Source organism: Physeter macrocephalus, chromosome 14 (genome assembly GCF_002837175.3).
Source record: "Physeter macrocephalus isolate SW-GA chromosome 14, ASM283717v5, whole genome shotgun sequence".
In the NCBI taxonomy this organism is placed as follows: Eukaryota; Metazoa; Chordata; class Mammalia; order Artiodactyla; family Physeteridae; genus Physeter; species Physeter macrocephalus.
In genome coordinates this window covers 6,041,009-6,056,767 of record NC_041227.1, presented here as the reverse complement: position 1 = coordinate 6,056,767, position 15,759 = coordinate 6,041,009, and the positions used below count along the sequence as shown (strand labels likewise).

At 44.3% G+C, this 15,759-nt stretch overlaps 2 protein-coding genes across 4 annotated transcripts in view; one reads left to right on the top strand and one right to left on the bottom strand.

Moving 5' to 3' along the window:
* The window catches only part of AURKA (aurora kinase A), a 21,765-nt gene extending 17,576 nt beyond the window's left edge, over window positions 1-4,189 (bottom strand). For both annotated transcript variants that reach the window (XM_007104812.4, XM_055090419.1), the window contains exons 1-2: window positions 4,084-4,189; window positions 245-288 (exon numbers count right to left, since the gene is read on the bottom strand). In XM_007104812.4, coding sequence (XP_007104874.1) covers window positions 245-283 — 39 coding nt within the window. In that variant the 5' untranslated portion in view covers window positions 284-288; window positions 4,084-4,189. The remainder of the gene's footprint in view (window positions 1-244; window positions 289-4,083) is intronic.
* Window positions 4,190-4,303: 114 nt separating this feature from the next.
* Window positions 4,304-13,748, top strand: CSTF1 (cleavage stimulation factor subunit 1). 2 transcript variants are annotated; one of them, XM_007104811.4, is made up of 7 exons: window positions 4,304-4,637; window positions 5,250-5,437; window positions 7,012-7,212; window positions 8,937-9,214; window positions 9,379-9,576; window positions 10,331-10,721; window positions 13,332-13,748. In XM_007104811.4, the coding sequence occupies exons 3-7, from the start codon at window positions 7,044-7,046 to the stop codon at window positions 13,589-13,591; spliced, it is 1,296 nt and encodes a 431-aa protein (XP_007104873.2). In that variant the 5' UTR covers window positions 4,304-4,637; window positions 5,250-5,437; window positions 7,012-7,043; the 3' UTR covers window positions 13,592-13,748. The 2 variants fall into 2 exon arrangements, with proteins under 2 accessions (XP_007104873.2, XP_007104872.2); XM_007104810.4 differs by lacking the exon at window positions 5,250-5,437 and having other exon boundaries at window positions 4,305-4,637.
* Window positions 13,749-15,759: the final 2,011 nt, after the last annotated feature.

Sequence of the window (15,759 nt, the reverse complement as noted above, 5' to 3'; positions counted from 1 at the left end):
CGCGGAGCGGCTGGGCCCGTGAGCCATGGCCGCTGAGCCTGCGCGTCCGGAGCCTGTGCTCCGCAACGGGAGAGGCCACGACAGTGAGAGGCCCGCATAACACCAAAAAAAAAAAAAAAAACCCAATCTCAAACAACTGTACCCCAATAAAAAATAATAATAATATAAACAAATAATAAAATAAAACCCTATCTCCCTTTGGGTTTTATAAATGTGACTTGAGATTACAGATTATTTGATTTACCTTAGGCCCCGAGATGCTGTTTTCTTTACATTTGTCCATGATGCCTGAAAAGAAGAAAGAACCACCTTTAATCTGTAAAAATCCACCTGCTTCCAAGTGTTATGCTGCATGAGGGTTATAAATCCTGATGAAAAAGCCTCAACATCACACGAATTTTACATGTTTTGTCATCCAAACGACGCTGATAAGGGAGCAGTGTTTTCTCGCCTGATACCACGTGCAGGCGTGGGGCCTTCCCCCCACTTCACACACTGCAGCCGGCCCCTCCCCATACTCAAGACTTCACTCCTGAACCACCCTGTCCTACCCCATCGTCTAACGGACCACTTCCATCACCGTACAAGCCAGCTTCCACACCTGCTGCCTTCAGAATAAAAAAGGTCCTCTTTACCCCAAAAGACTCAAGCTATGACCACATCTCTGGCCTCCCCTTTCAACAGCAAAGCTCTGCAAGTCTCTACCACTTCCCTCACGCTACCACAAGCTCCCTCCCACAGGGCTTTTAGCCCCACCGCCAGCCCAGCTCCAGACTGACCCCTGCTGTTGCTAAACCCAAAGGTCAATTCTTGGCCTTCCTCTAACGTGCATTCCCTGCATTCCAGGGGATCCTGCACTCTTTTTCCACTCCTTTCTTCGCTTAGCTCGAAGATCTGTCTTCACCTTACTGCTGTCCCATCGCAACCGCCTTTGCTGATCAGCCTCACTTGTAGCACCAATCTCAGTGGGGGCGACGCCGGAATGGACTCCTCGGGTCTACATCTACACCTGCCTAGGGCTCCAGGGCTCTAAACATCTTTATCAAGAGAACTCGAATTTGCGTCTCCTGCCCTCCCCTCTCCTGTGACTGCCGCGATCTCTAACCTGCTCAGGATCCCCCAGGAAGGTCTGCCAGGCGTCTCAACCCAACACACCAAATGAAACCTCTTCTCTCCGCACACTTCTTTTCCCCTTTGCCACGGGGGGTGCCCAGAAACACTTCTTTCCCAACTACACTCACTCCCTCGGTGAGCTCATCCCGTCTCCTGGCTTTCAGTACCATCCACAGGCTGAGGATCCGCAAATTCCCGTCGGAACTCTGACCACCTGGTAATCTGAGAGGCATCTCAATCTTAACCTGTCCCCAACTGAAGTCCTGCTCCCCTCCCCACCGCCATCTCCGACAACCCGCTCTCTCGGACTGCGGACTGGGCTGCCCCCATCTCGGTAGACGGTAAATCCATCCTGCCAGTTGCTCAAATCTAAAGTCTCAGCATAATCTTTCACACGGTTCTCCCTCAAACCCCTTATCTGACCCATCAGCATATCTCACAGGCTCTGTCTTCAAAATCACTGCTCACAGCCTTTCCTACTCCCACCTCGTCAAAGCACAGTCTTCTCTCCCCGCAGTTATGTGCTGAAGGCTCCCAGTGGTCACTCTGCTTCCACCCTTCTCCTGTTAAGTCCATCCGCAACACTGTGCCCTGTGATCCCAGTAACAAGTCAGATATATGGTCCTTGGTTCAGAGGCCCCTCATGGTTCCTCAACTCAAATTCAAAATCTTACTTGCACAAATAGGCCTATAAAGTCTCACAAAATGTGGATCTTGACCACCTCTGTGACCGGATCTCCTCCTCTTGTCTATTGCACACCAGCCTTTCAGGGCTCCTCCCTTTCCCTGGCAGAGAAGTCCCCTGCCACAGGGCCTTTGCACTTCCTGTTCCCTCTACCTATAAGGCTCCTCCCTATAACAGAAGTGTGGCTTTTCCTTCATTTCATTCATGCTGAGATGCCCCTTTCAGATCATCTCTCTTTTATTTTTACTTAACACCTTACATAACATTATTTGTACCTGTTTACCGTCTGAGTCCCCAGACTCAGATACCCAGCTACCTGCTCAGTATCTCTAAAGAAAGTAAGCTCCACAGGAGGAAGAGCTTAGTCCCATTTTGCTCACTGTTACCTCCCCAGAACATGCCTGGCACACAGTATGTACGCTCATCTTTTGGGAATGAATCAACCCATTAACAAAGCAGATCAGTAATAAAAAATAGTTTCTAGCACTTAGGAAGTATTAGAATCACTTCCTGTGAGTCAGGCACAACAACCTATCGAGTAAGTAGAACATAAACTCCAAGAAGGCAGAAACCTTTCTCTAGTTCTCTTACTCAGATGCTCCCTATATTCTAGAATCCAATCAGAAAGCACTCCTCAGCCCCATGCTTTCACATCCACTTTATAAGTAATCAAATAAATCCACCTCGAAGACAGGACCAGGCTAAAGAGCCTGGAGTCCTTATATCAAACAGCCATTTAGACATAATAGACAAAAAAGAAAAGGAAATACATTCTCCTATTATGTGAATTTCACACACGCTCTGATGCTTTCTTCACTCTCCCTAACAGTTACAAGCAGCAGACTCAGGAGAGCACACAGGCCAATGAACACTGATTCAACAGTCTTCAACAGAAACTACAGACATTCACTCCAATGTAATGCACTTTCCTTTTTAGAAAGAACAATAACAGAATGGAACATGATTCTGATCCAGAAATTCTGGAGAAAGCCACAAGAAGACTGCTTCTCAGGTGATTCTGGCCTGCAGCCAAGTTCAGGAGTCACATGTCCAGACGACCTGCAGAAGATCCCTGCAGTTCAAACCAGAGGTCCTACTAGTCTAAACAGCAAAACAGATTTATTTATTTTATTTTTAATTTTTTGGCCGCACTGCACGGCATGTGGGATCTTAGTACCCCGACCAGGGATCGAACCCGCGTCCCCTGCATTGGAAGTGCGGAGTCTTAACCACTGGACCGCCGGGGAAGTCCCAGCAAAACAGATTTAATAGCACTGTGGGTTGAGACTTTTCCTTCCTTCGTTAAACCTGCAAATGTCTGCACAGATGCAGGAGAGTGGAGAGGAAATGAGTATGTTGCTGAGAAGCCTTTAATTCAAAGAACTAGGAAGGTGAAGGATGAGAAGGAAACAGTGAAAGTCAAGGGTGATGGCTACAGCTACATCAGGAGGGCATTTGCTAGAAATGGAGACTTTCAGGCCCAACCCCAGACCTAACAACTAGATCTTGCATTTCAAAGACACCCCCAGATGACCAGTATGTGGCTGGGCTAGACCACTAGTTCTCAGCGAAACATCAGAATCACCTGCAGAGCTTGATAAAAATACAGACACCTGAGTCCTACACCCAAGCGCTTCTGATCCCTTAGGTGGGCTCACATTTTTAACAAGGACGCTCAAGTAATCCCGATAAGCGTAGTCCAAGGTCTACGGTTTGAGGAGCACTGGCCCAGGAAGGCCTCTTTAAGGAAGTTAGTTATTTGTTCACCCTCTCATCCGTCCCGCCCGGACAAGGGCCTTTCCTGGCTAGTCTATCCAAAGTAGCCCCCGGTTCCTAGCGCTCATCCCTAGTGGAAGTTACCTTGATAGTTCATCGTCTGTCTCCCCACCCACCAGAACGTAAACTCCAAGACAGCAAAAACCTTCTGTACTTCCTTACCCAGGTGCTCACTGAACACGAGAATCCCATCAGAAAACAGCCCCCAGACCCCCCCCCGCCACGCCACACAACCCGACGCACTCCAGGTGTTTAATAAACACCAGGCGGCATGTTACAGGGCGTCTGGGGACCCAGGAGCTGATGGGAGGGCGCTGGAAAAGCACGGGGGGACGCAGAGAGGACGGAGGGGGAACGCAGGGAGGAACTGGGGGACCAAGGGAGGCTTTCTCGCCCCGACCCCCCCTCGCCGGCCCAGCGGCCCCAAAGTCCGCTTCCCTCCCACCCACCCCCAAAGGCCACCCAGGGTCCTCCCGCCCGCCTCACAGAGATGCCCCAGGTCTACGTACCTACGGCCTCCCACCTCCGACCCGAAGCCTCCGAGTCCTCCCGAGAGCTCAGCCGTTAGGAGTCAAAGTCTTCATTTTAAATAGGAGTTAAACCCTCGAACCCGAAAGCTGATTGGTCGGGGCTAGAGAGGCGCTGCCTTTTCATTGGTTCAAAACCAACTCGACGGCTTGAGTCACGGCCCGGCGGAGACGGCGCGCAGGCGCACTTGCTTCGTAAGGCCCGGAAGTGATGGAGGCAACGGCCCGCCACATCCGCGGCCGTTCTAGCGCCCGCGGTGCTCTCCGGATGTGACATTTGTCCGTGAGGCAGCAGTCCCTTGGCGTCAGGGTTGTCGCGTCGGAGATAAAGTCGGAGGAGGTGAACGAATCTCTAGAACGCGCCCGTAAGATGGCGAGAAGGGCAGGAGCGAGTGGGGTCAATCGATAGCGCAGCGCTCGGCGCGATGCCCTTTGTGCGTGCGCAGTGAAGGTGCGCCCGGAGCGATCGATCAGGGAGGATTCGCGTCTCCATTTTTCTAGGAGAGAGCGGGAGACCAAGAGAGCAGGACGATCCGGTATGGGGGAGCCCGGGGTGCGTGGAATGGCGGGTGCGGTCGGCTAGCGCCTTTGGGGCACCACAGGAAAGACGCGGGCGAGGCGGGAAGAGTCAGTAGTGAGCGGGGCGGCATGCGCCCTGCGTTGCCAGGCTGGGCCTGCACTGTCCCTCCTCTTCCTCAAAGGCCTCTCTTTCACCCTCACTCCATTCTTCGCTGGCCTCTAGTTCGGGGTCATAGCGGAGGGTACGGTGAGGGGGCGTTTGTGTTCTCTCCCTGGTCTTCCTTCCAACTACGGGTGCAACCAGTCCTGGACTGGGTTCTTCCTGTCTTCGGGCCGCAGACCCTTTACCTGCAAATTAGGGACGGTAATTAGGCGCTTTCTAGCCCAGCGAGCGGACGTTCTATGGGAGTTGAGAAGCAGGGCTCGTCCTCTCTTTTCCTGTTTTAATCTCTTGGTAGCCCTATGATGCGCCTGGCACGAGTGAAGGATGGAATAGTGGTTCAGCTCTGAGCTCTGGGGTGGGTAATCCTCGTGGCCACTTTAACTTTGGACGAGTTACGCCGCCACGTTTTACTTGCCGTATTTCCTAACCTCTTTGAGCCGGTTTCATCATCTCTGTTGTGTCCTAGTGTCGTCTACACAAGGATGGATTTATATATATTTGCTTAATGCCCATCAGTAGAGCACAGTAAGAGCTCAGGCTCTGGGTTAGGATCCAGGCTCTGCCATTTACAAGCTGTTGGATCCTGAGTGAGTTAACCTTCCTGTGCCTCCGGTTGCCCACCTCTAAAATGGGATAAGCTGAAGATTGAATGAGGTAATGCATATTAGTTGCTTACTTCATGTGTGTTATATGCGGAATGTCTAATGAGTTTTAGCTAGTTTATCATTAAGTTTTTAAGGAGCAGTACACGCAGCGATTAGAGCAACACCATCTCTGGAGTCAAACCGTCTGCGTTCTAATGCTGGTTCCTCCAGGCACTAGTTCTGAGACCTTGGGCAAGTTATTTCCCCTCCTCAACTGTAAACAAGATTACTGGACCTCCTTTATAGGATGTTGTTGAGGATTGAGATGAAACATGGTAAACACTTAGGAGACATTGGCTATTCTTATCATCAGTAGCTTCAGTAATTCTCCAGAGGGCCTTGGGTAGTTAAAAACACCGTTCCCCGCCCCTTTCCTACAGCACCTCCCACGTTCAGAATCACCCCTGTGAAGTGGTGTTAGTTAACTGCCCACTCGCCGCCCTTCTTTCTTATATTCTTCTCTCCCTCCTGTGCTCTGCCTTCCAATTTTCTTCTGTGCCATAGCTACCTGTCTGCCTGTGACTTTTATTCTTTATTGCTGTTCCCCGGCTCCTGCAGCCTTCCGATACCTGTACAGATCTACCCGTGTACAGACATTGATTTTTATAATCAGATTATCTAATCATGTCAACCAGTTGGAGGTGTTTTTTTTTTTTTTTTTTTTGCAAAAACTGGAAATTATCTGTAATTTTCTCTTTTGCTTTCTGAGCCTGAGAGAGAACTTAAACACTTGTAAATCAATCTAAATGCACAGTCCTTCCAATTTTTCCATTTTTTATAGTTATTTTGGCCATATCCTATTTGCCGATATTTTATTCAGCAATGCTTTCCAGAGTATTCTGTAATTAAATTATGTGATGTAACAAGCACGGTTGCCTTGAAACATGTTTTAAGAATGACCATAGGGCTTCCCTGGTGGCACAGTGGTTGAGAATCCGCCTGCCGATGCAGGGAACGCGGGTTCGTGCCCCGGTCCGGGAAGATGCCACATGCCGCGGAGCGGCTGGACCCGTGAGCAATGGCCGTTGAGCCTGCGCGTCCGGAGCCTGTGCTCCGCAATGGGAGAGGCCACACAGCAGTGAGAGGCCTGCGTGCCGCAAAAAAAAAAAAAAGAATGACCATAACTGACATTAGTAAACATCACAGCTTAGCTGGTGGAAACGGTAGTGTCTAGACATCCAACAGCAGCAGCTGTTGTACCTGTTGCAAACATTAGCCAGGGTTTCATTAACAGAAGAAATGGAAGTTTCTGGGATAGCAGTAAAGAATAAAAATTGCAGGTGGGTAATTTAGCAGAGAAAAAATGTTCATGAAGAGAGGTTCTTTTGTAAATATTGGCGAACATGATTTGAACCATTTCTGTGTGCCACTGGGCTTAATGCTCTACATGTATCATCTTGTTTAGCCTTCACTGACTTATTTAACAGCTGAGGACCCTGATCTCAGAGAAACATAGTTGCTGACCAAAGATCCTGCTGATAGAGCTGGGATTTAAGCCCTGGAAAGGCTGACCAGATTCCTGGGTTGCTTCTGTGGTTTCCTAGTGCCTGTGCCCCTCCCCATCACCTGCTCTCTCTCTTGCAGCTGGCAGGGAAACTACCTTCGTCTTCTCCAAGATGTACAGAACCAAAGTGGGCTTGAAGGATCGCCAGCAGCTCTACAAGCTGATCATTAGCCAGCTGCTCTATGATGGCTACATCAGCATTGCTAATGGCCTCATCAATGAAATCAAGCCTCAGTCTGTCTGTGCACCCTCAGAGCAGCTCCTGCACCTCATCAAACTAGGTAACTTGTGAATGCAAATTCATTGAGCCCATGACAAGGTTTCAGATGTTTTTCAAGATGACTGCCCTTTAGTTTTAGTGCCTAGTATGTGTCAAGCACTGTGCTAGATACTGAAGGAGAAAGCAAAGTCCAGATTGTGAAGGTTTTGAGCAGGTTCTGGCCTCAGGGTCTTATGTGAATTATCTGGAGCTTTCTGCCTCTGTATTATTGACTTCAAGTCTCAGCTCAGATGTCATCTCAGAGTCCTCCTCATTTCTTCTAAAATAACCCCGAACATCTTCCCCTTACCTCCCCAAGTGCTCTAAAACAACAATCCCATTTCCTTCATAACAGAATCACTGTCTGAAATTTTCTATATTGTTTTGAGTTTCCCACACAATCCATACCACCTGCCAAAAGACTGCAAGTTGTTTGGATTTGGGTTTGGGTTTTATTTTTTTGGCTGCATCAGGTCTTAGTTGTGGCACGCAGGCTCTTTGTTGTGACGTGCAGGCTTCTCTCTAGTTGTGACGTGCGGGTTTTCTCTCTCTAGTTGTGGCGCGAGGGCTCTGTAGTTTGCAGCATGTGGGTGTCTGGTTGCGGCTTGTGAGCTTAGTAGTTGTGGTGCCCGGGCTTAGTTGCCCCGCAGCATGTGGGATCTTAGTTCTCCAACCAGGGATAGAACCCTCATCCCTTGCATTGGAAGGCGGATTCTTTACGACTGGACCACTGGGGAAGTCCCAGACTGCAAGTTTAATAAAGATATTGAACCTTGTCTTGTTTAACAGTGTGTCCAGGTGCTTGCCTGTGTCATAGAAAGCACTCAGTAAAATACAGAATTGCCAAACATATTTATACTTTTTGACTTGGCAGTGTAAACTGTTCGAATTTGCCTGAGGAAAAAAAATGAATTCCACTGAAATGCCCAACAATATGGAATTGGTTGTACATGTTCTCATATTCATAAAGTTGGATCCAACAACATGATGTGGGTGAACGTTTATGACGCTGGCCAGGTGTTTATTCCATATGAGTAAATGACCGAGTATGTCACACCACATTACATATTGTGGTTTTATTTGTGTTTTAAGAAATGAAACAACTGTGTGTGTGGAGAAAGGTCCAGAAGAATTCATACCACCGTGTTAACAGTAATTATCTCTGGGTGATATAATACAAGGTTATGTTTATTTTTTGTTTGTCTGCATTTCTGATTTTTCTGTACTAATAAAAATTGTTTATATGATACATCAAGTTATTTCTCAATTTAAAATGCATTTTCTTGATAAACTTCAGTTTAAACCTCAACATTCTTTCAAAGATGTTTCACTAATGTTATTACTAACAATATATCTGACTTAATGAGCTTCCGAGCTGCTACTAACAGATCTCAACACTAAAAATATTAAAATTCGGAATGGGGAAAAATGGACAGTTTAACTACACAACTGCTGTTTTTCAGTTTCTGTAGTTGTGGTTAAAGTAGAAACTTTCGGAGGCAAGTATCTGGGGAGGTGACTTTACCTGTTGGAGCCTAACCTGCCACAGTGCCTATTGCCTTACAGCGTTGTCACTGTGTGTGCACCCAGGTCACAATACATAACTTTGTACAGTATTAAGTACCATGCAGCTCCAAGAAAGAGTAAGTTGACATCAGCAAACACCTTTCGCAGTTTGGATCCAGAACTTTGTCCTGTCTTTTTAAAATAACGTTTTTTCATGCCCTTAATTTTTATTCCTTTCAGGAATGGAAAACGATGATACTGCAGTTCAGTATGCAATTGGTCGGTCAGATACAGTTGCCCCTGGCACAGGAATTGACCTGGAGTTTGATGCAGATGTCCAGACTATGTCCCCAGAGGCTTCAGAGTATGAAACGTGCTATGTCACATCCCATAAAGGACCATGTCGTGTAGCTACCTATAGTAGAGATGGGCAGTTAATTGCTACTGGATCTGCTGACGCTTCCATAAAAATACTTGACACAGAAAGAATGTTGGCCAAAAGTGCCATGCCAATAGAGGTAAAAATCCTGGTAATATACTTAACATTTGCCTTTTGTTGTTCATTCTTGGGAGAATGAGAGCATAGTTTAAACCAGTTTTAACTTAGCATAGCTGTAGAATGTATACTTTGAGCCAGACAGATTTTACACTTTGAGATTCTCTTCTCTTCTTGCTGGCCTAGGTCATGATGAATGAGACTGCACAGCAGAACATGGAAAACCACCCAGTGATTCGAACTCTTTATGACCATGTGGATGAAGTCACGTGTCTCGCTTTCCACCCAACAGAACAGATCCTTGCCTCTGGTTCAAGGGACTATACTCTTAAACTATTTGATTATTCCAAACCATCTGCAAAAAGAGCCTTCAAATACATTCAGGTTAGGAATGTTTGGAAAGGGGCTGTATTTATTTTCCTAAATACAGTGAGCTGTTGTGTGGCTCTTCTCTTTTTAAGAGTCGTCTCAGTGGTCATCCTATAAATAAAGAGAGTGGCAGCAAGGATGCAGCGCCCACTGCAAATGGCGCGGCTCTCGTGCTGTCACGCGCCCACTGCCTCTGGCCGGTCAGGACGGCTGCCGGTCACAGATACAGTTCAGAATCCACATCACTCTTGAAAGGTTGCAGATTCCTGTTTAAAGACAAAACACAATGAACTTCTCTAACTTAGGGGAATTAAACAGTTATTCAGTTGAAATTCTCAGGTGTTAGCTGGAAAAGCGACATTTGGTGCTCCGTTTTGAATATGCAGTTCCAAAATACTAATGTTTTAGTAGTGGCTTCCACCTCAGTATTTGGAGCCCTGGGACAAGTTAAAGAAACTATTCTTATAGCTTATTTTTATTCATTAATTGTATGTGACTGTGTCGTAGATTGATAGTACTCCCTTCTGAGTTCACCCACTGTGGATGTGCAAATGATGAAGCTCACCTGTGACCTTTGGAAAACTCTCACCAGTAGATCGTTTCGGAAGTCTTCGTTCAGAGGGTCCTCTTGTGTATTCCAGAAAGCGCTTTGTTCTTCTCTTACCTGTGTAATCTCTAGTCACTGTTGTATGGATTCTTTGCATCAGCCGAATATTTTCCACATTTCCTCTGGGTTTACTTGTTCACCACTTGGTCTCTTTCCCAACAGGAGGCTGAAATGTTACGCTCCATCTCTTTTCATCCTTCTGGAGACTTTATACTTGTTGGAACTCAGCATCCTACTCTTCGGCTTTATGATATCAACACGTTTCAGTGCTTTGTCTCTTGTAACCCTCAAGATCAACACACCGATGCCATATGTTCTGTTAATTACAATCCTAGCGCCAATATGTATGTCACCGGCAGCAAGGACGGCTGCATCAAGTTGTGGGACGGCGTTTCCAACCGGTGCATCACCACTTTTGAGAAAGCACACGACGGTGCTGAAGTCTGTTCTGCCATTTTTTCCAAAAACTCAAAATACATTCTGTCAAGTGGAAAAGACTCTGTAGCTAAACTTTGGGAAATATCAACAGGACGAACCCTGGTCAGATACACAGGTATGTGAGAAGTTGGTATTACTTCACATTTCTGAGGCATTTTAGTTTCCAGAACTCTCTTTTAGATCCTCGAACTAGATCCACACCATAAATCTATGTGAGTCAAACAAGAGGCAGAGCTGGAAATAGAACCACAGTTTCTTAACTTTGCCCTTCTCAATATGTTAACAGCTAAAATTAGATCTGATTCCATGCAAGTAACACTTGAGAATTAGGTGGTCCGTTTGTAGACCCATGGCCTGCCCACTTCCCACAAAAACATGAAAGCAGTCCAGAGAAGAGACTCAGTGAGTGAGAGGAAAGATCTTGGCTCATGTCTGAGAGAGGAGAAGGAGCCCCCAAGAGAGACCCCAAGTGTTCTGAACCTAGATATAAAGTGGGCCCTTCAGACACAAACACAAAATTGTTAGTCTGATTGTCTAATTCATGTTGGTCTCTAATTGTAACAGTTGTGCCTGTGAGCTCTTTTTATGAGATCTGTTTAATTTATCCTATCACTAGTAGTCAGTGTTTGTCAAATTATTTGATAGTAAGTATTAAAATATTGTGTTTCATTCTTCTGTTCCTTGTAGCAGCAAAGGCTGTTTGGTAGAAAACTTCAGCTAGTTGCCTCTGTTGTGAGGTGTTTGTGTCATACACTGAAATTGCCATGACCAGAACTTTAAAACTCACAAGAAAACACCACTATTGTAAGGGACTGCTGAGATGTTAATAAGGGAAGAAAATTGAGGAGTTGGTGACATCTGAACCACTAGGGTGCAGCATAATCTACCATAGATTCATCTCATTGTAACCAGAGTTTGCTTCCTGCCGTCTCTCTGGCTTCTGGTGTAGATGGTATAGCTAGCAAGTCTTGGAGAGAGTCATTTTTGTTTTATGAATGTTTGGGATGTTTTATGGTTATATGTGGCTGATTGGTTTGTTTTTCTGGAGAATTGGGATTTGATTTTAAAATGAGATGATAATGAATTTATATGCAAATTCCCTCTTTTTCGAATTCACAGTTTAAGACCCCTTCATGTCAGCACTTTGGGATCTGCTTTTCCAGTTTTAATCTTTAGTTAGAATTCAGAGGGCTCTTGAAATAATGAAGGAAAAGGAAAAACTATCAAGTAAACATTAGAAATTTTGATGTTAAAAGTTAATTTAAAACACTATAAACAAAATTTAATGCTGGCTAGGGAAAAAAAAATACTCATAGCATAGGTAATAAACATAGGTCAGACACTGCTCAGTGAGCCCAAGAAAAGATGACCAACTTCACTAGAAACCTAAAAAATGAATATGGAAGTATCTTTTTGCTCATCAGATTTCAGGAATTTAAAAGATTGGTATTATATAGTATTGATAAACGTTTCAGGAAATCACATATTGTTAGGAGTATGATTGGTAAAATATTTCTGAAGGGCAGCTTGGTGTCATTATCAAAATTTTAAATATATATATTTTTGACTTGCTATATCCACCTAAAAAGATTCTTGGGAAGCATGCACATGCACACATAAAAAGATATTCATCCCAGCATTATCTGGAGTAGTGGAAAGTTAGATAGAATATAAATGTCCAGAAGAAGCATTGAGTAAATTGTTACATAGGCTTTCACGGCATGCATCTTTTAAAAATAAATACTCACAGTAATGTTTGTTGAACACTTATACTGCAAAGCTGAATGGGCATTACACCTCATTTTAATACCTGCAACATCTTGTGGGCAGGTGCTGTAATTATCCCTGCAGAGCAGAGGAGACAGTTAAGGCCCGGGGATGTTAAGTCATTTGTTCAAAGTCACATCGCTAATAAGTACTGAGTACAGATCCAGCACCAGAGTGTGTATTTTTATCCGTTAAGCTATATTCCCTCTTTGTAGGTCTCCACCACAAACTGTTGAATAAAAACTGTATGCCGTATGCCCTGATTTATATAAATTACAAATGAGTATATAACGCACGGAGATATTTGGAAAAGATATTCATCAAAATGTTGACTCTGTGAAAAATTATCAGGCAGATTTTTTTTAATAGTTCATATAATACTTGAAACATAAAATATGTTTTTTTAAATTCATGGTCAAAGAAAAAAGCATAGAGTTTCCTTTTGGAGGGGGGCTGTTCATCCATCCCAGTGAGTCTAGTCACTGGGAATTAGAATTTAGGAATTTAGTCCTAAAGAAATAACGTGTTCTGTACAAAGAATGTTTGTCACAGTATTACAGTTGGAAACAAACTAACTGCCTAGCAGGAAAAGAATCATTACCTAATGGTGCTTCCAAACAATGGGATACTTTGCAGCCTGTAAAAACACAACGTATCCAACGTGAAGTTAGATAATGTGGCACCACTTTTTGTATTTTTTTAAGGTGTTTTTATGCCTAAAAATACATCAGAACATTAACAGAGTTGCATTAGGTGGTGGGCCCAAAGGTGATTTTCTTTTTCATACTTTATTTAGAGTTACCAAAATTGCACAATAAATGTGTATTACTTCAACAATTTTAAAGTGCAGTTTTTACATCAGCAGAGCTAGTAACAAAAGTAGAACAGTGTGGGCTCTAAGATGTGAACTGGAAAGCTAGCCCTGGCGCCGGGCCTTAACCTCTCGGTCTCTGCACAGGTGCTGGCTTGAGCGGACGGCAGGTGCACCGGACGCAGGCCGTTTTCAACCACACGGAGGACTACGTGCTGCTGCCCGACGAGAGGACCATCAGCCTCTGCTGCTGGGACTCGAGGACGGCCGAGCGCCGGAACCTGCTCTCGCTGGGCCACAACAACATCGTGCGCTGTATCGTGCACTCGCCCACCAACCCCGGCTTCATGACCTGCAGCGACGACTTCAGGGCGCGGTTTTGGTACCGGAGGTCAACCACAGACTAGAGCCGCCGGCGTTAAATAGGGTTCCTTTCTCGAGGACTCTGCCCCTCCTTCCCTTGTGTCCCGTCATCAGCTTCAGTAGTAAGTCATTGTACCGTCTTTGGCAGTTGTGCTGCCACCTCTGCGTCCTTCTGGGATTTGTATGAAAGAATCTTTTTTTACCTTGATGGAGAATCATGGTTTTCTCGAGGACTCTGCCCCTCCTTCCCCTTGTGTCCCATCACCAGCTTCAGTAGTAAGTCATTGTACCATCTTTGGCAGTTGTGCTGCCACCTCTACGTGCTTCTGTGATTTGTACGAATCTTTTTTTACCTTGATGGAGAATCATGGTGGAAAAAGTTGGAAACACAGATCTGTGCGGTTGTTCTGCAGTCACTGATTATTACAGTGTGATTTTCATCGGTTTTGTAAATACAGGACTTGCTGTTTCCCTTGATCATTTGAAGAAGGATAGAGTATTCAAATGCTTTCTAGATCTCAAGTGGATCTGTCATGAGGAATGTTCATTTGGATATTTTGTCAACTTTTGTGCCTGTTTTACATCCCGTTTGTACATTTCCTTTCAAAATACATTTTGGCAGATATGGAGGCATATGGCTCTGAGAATCAAGAGTTTTATGCCATATTAAAACCATTTTAGAAAATCGATAGTATCAATTCTATCCTAAAGTGACATCATTCTGATAATAAAGTTCAGATCTGCGATGTTACTGTTAACACATTTTTCACTTCAGTGAAACTAATGGCCAGCTTTTCCTGAAGATTTATAGGAGGTCCCACATTATCCTTTCACACCCTAAAACGCTTGTCTTCGGTAAATGTGTTTCTGGTGAGATTATTACCATTTGATAGGAAACACCGAAAATACGCGCAGTGTAATCATGTGAGCCCGCTGTTGCTCTCCGGGGTTGCTCATCTTCAGGAATGATCACTATCGATTGACTTCGTTCTTACGTCATTTTAAATCTTATTTTTCAGTTCCCTTCAGCATGAGCCATAACTGCTCATCATGGATACACCCAGCAGCTGCATTCTCAGAAGTTTTTTTTTTTTTTTTTTCAATTAACGAACTCATACAGGTTTTCTTGTTCTTGAAACTTTTTAGGCAGTGACAGTGGTTCTCTGGATTCAACTCTAGCTAGGCCAGAGAGCCCTGAGCCTCCCCTTACAGAGAGAAACTTTGGTGTATCATTATCTCCCAATACAAATACCTCATGGTCTGGGTACAAGTACCTAGAAATACAGTCTGGGATCATTTGATAAAGATATTAAATATATTAAAGTAATTATGTTATAGGAATTTTATAGTCTTTTGAAGTTTATAAAAATTCTGCTTTAGACATCATCCTTAAGGATCATTTTAACTCTTTGGTCTATAAAACCATTTTCAGCGTTCTTAACATGTTAAGTCACAGGTTTTAGTTCAGATTTCCAAAGAGCTATACTTTTTGGTCCGTAGTGAGTTTAAATTTATTTTGTGTTCTCATTTTGCGGTATTTGAGCTTGGCCATCTGTGGGTGCTTTTCTTGTACGACTGAAAGAAACCTATTGAATAGAAACAAGGATAACCAGTTCTACCCCAAAATTACCAACCAAAACTACCCACGTTTTCCAACTTTCAGCCTATGAAACTAAAGCAAAGGTTCAACTTTTCTGCTTATTCTCTCTGGCACATGTGCTGGGATGACCACACTGCCCTCCTGATACAAGTTCCATTGGACCTTTTTAACTGTTCATGAATTTAAGTGATACTGCCTACTTTTTCCAGCTTTTGGAATAGTCTCAGCAATAGATCTGTAGTTTCAGGACTTCTGTTTACAAGATCAAGATGCTTTTGTGTGTTTCCAAAATGGACTTCTTTTTAAATTTTTTTTCTTTTAAAAATCACATTAATGTTTGAAACTGGTGTAAATGCCAGGGATATTACATGGACTTGGTTTCATCACATCATTAATTGTACCACTTAATTTTACCACATTAACACCCTGACATTCAGATGGTGAGTAATATCCAGTTAAGATAAGAACTTATAACTTCTTTGTTATTTTTTAAAGACATGTGATTTCTAAAATAAACATTTTGTATATAACGATAATTTAAAGCTAGTGTTTTGTGTTGTTTTTGGAGCTTGCCTTGAATGTTTCTGTATTTGAACGTACGCTCTCGAAGAG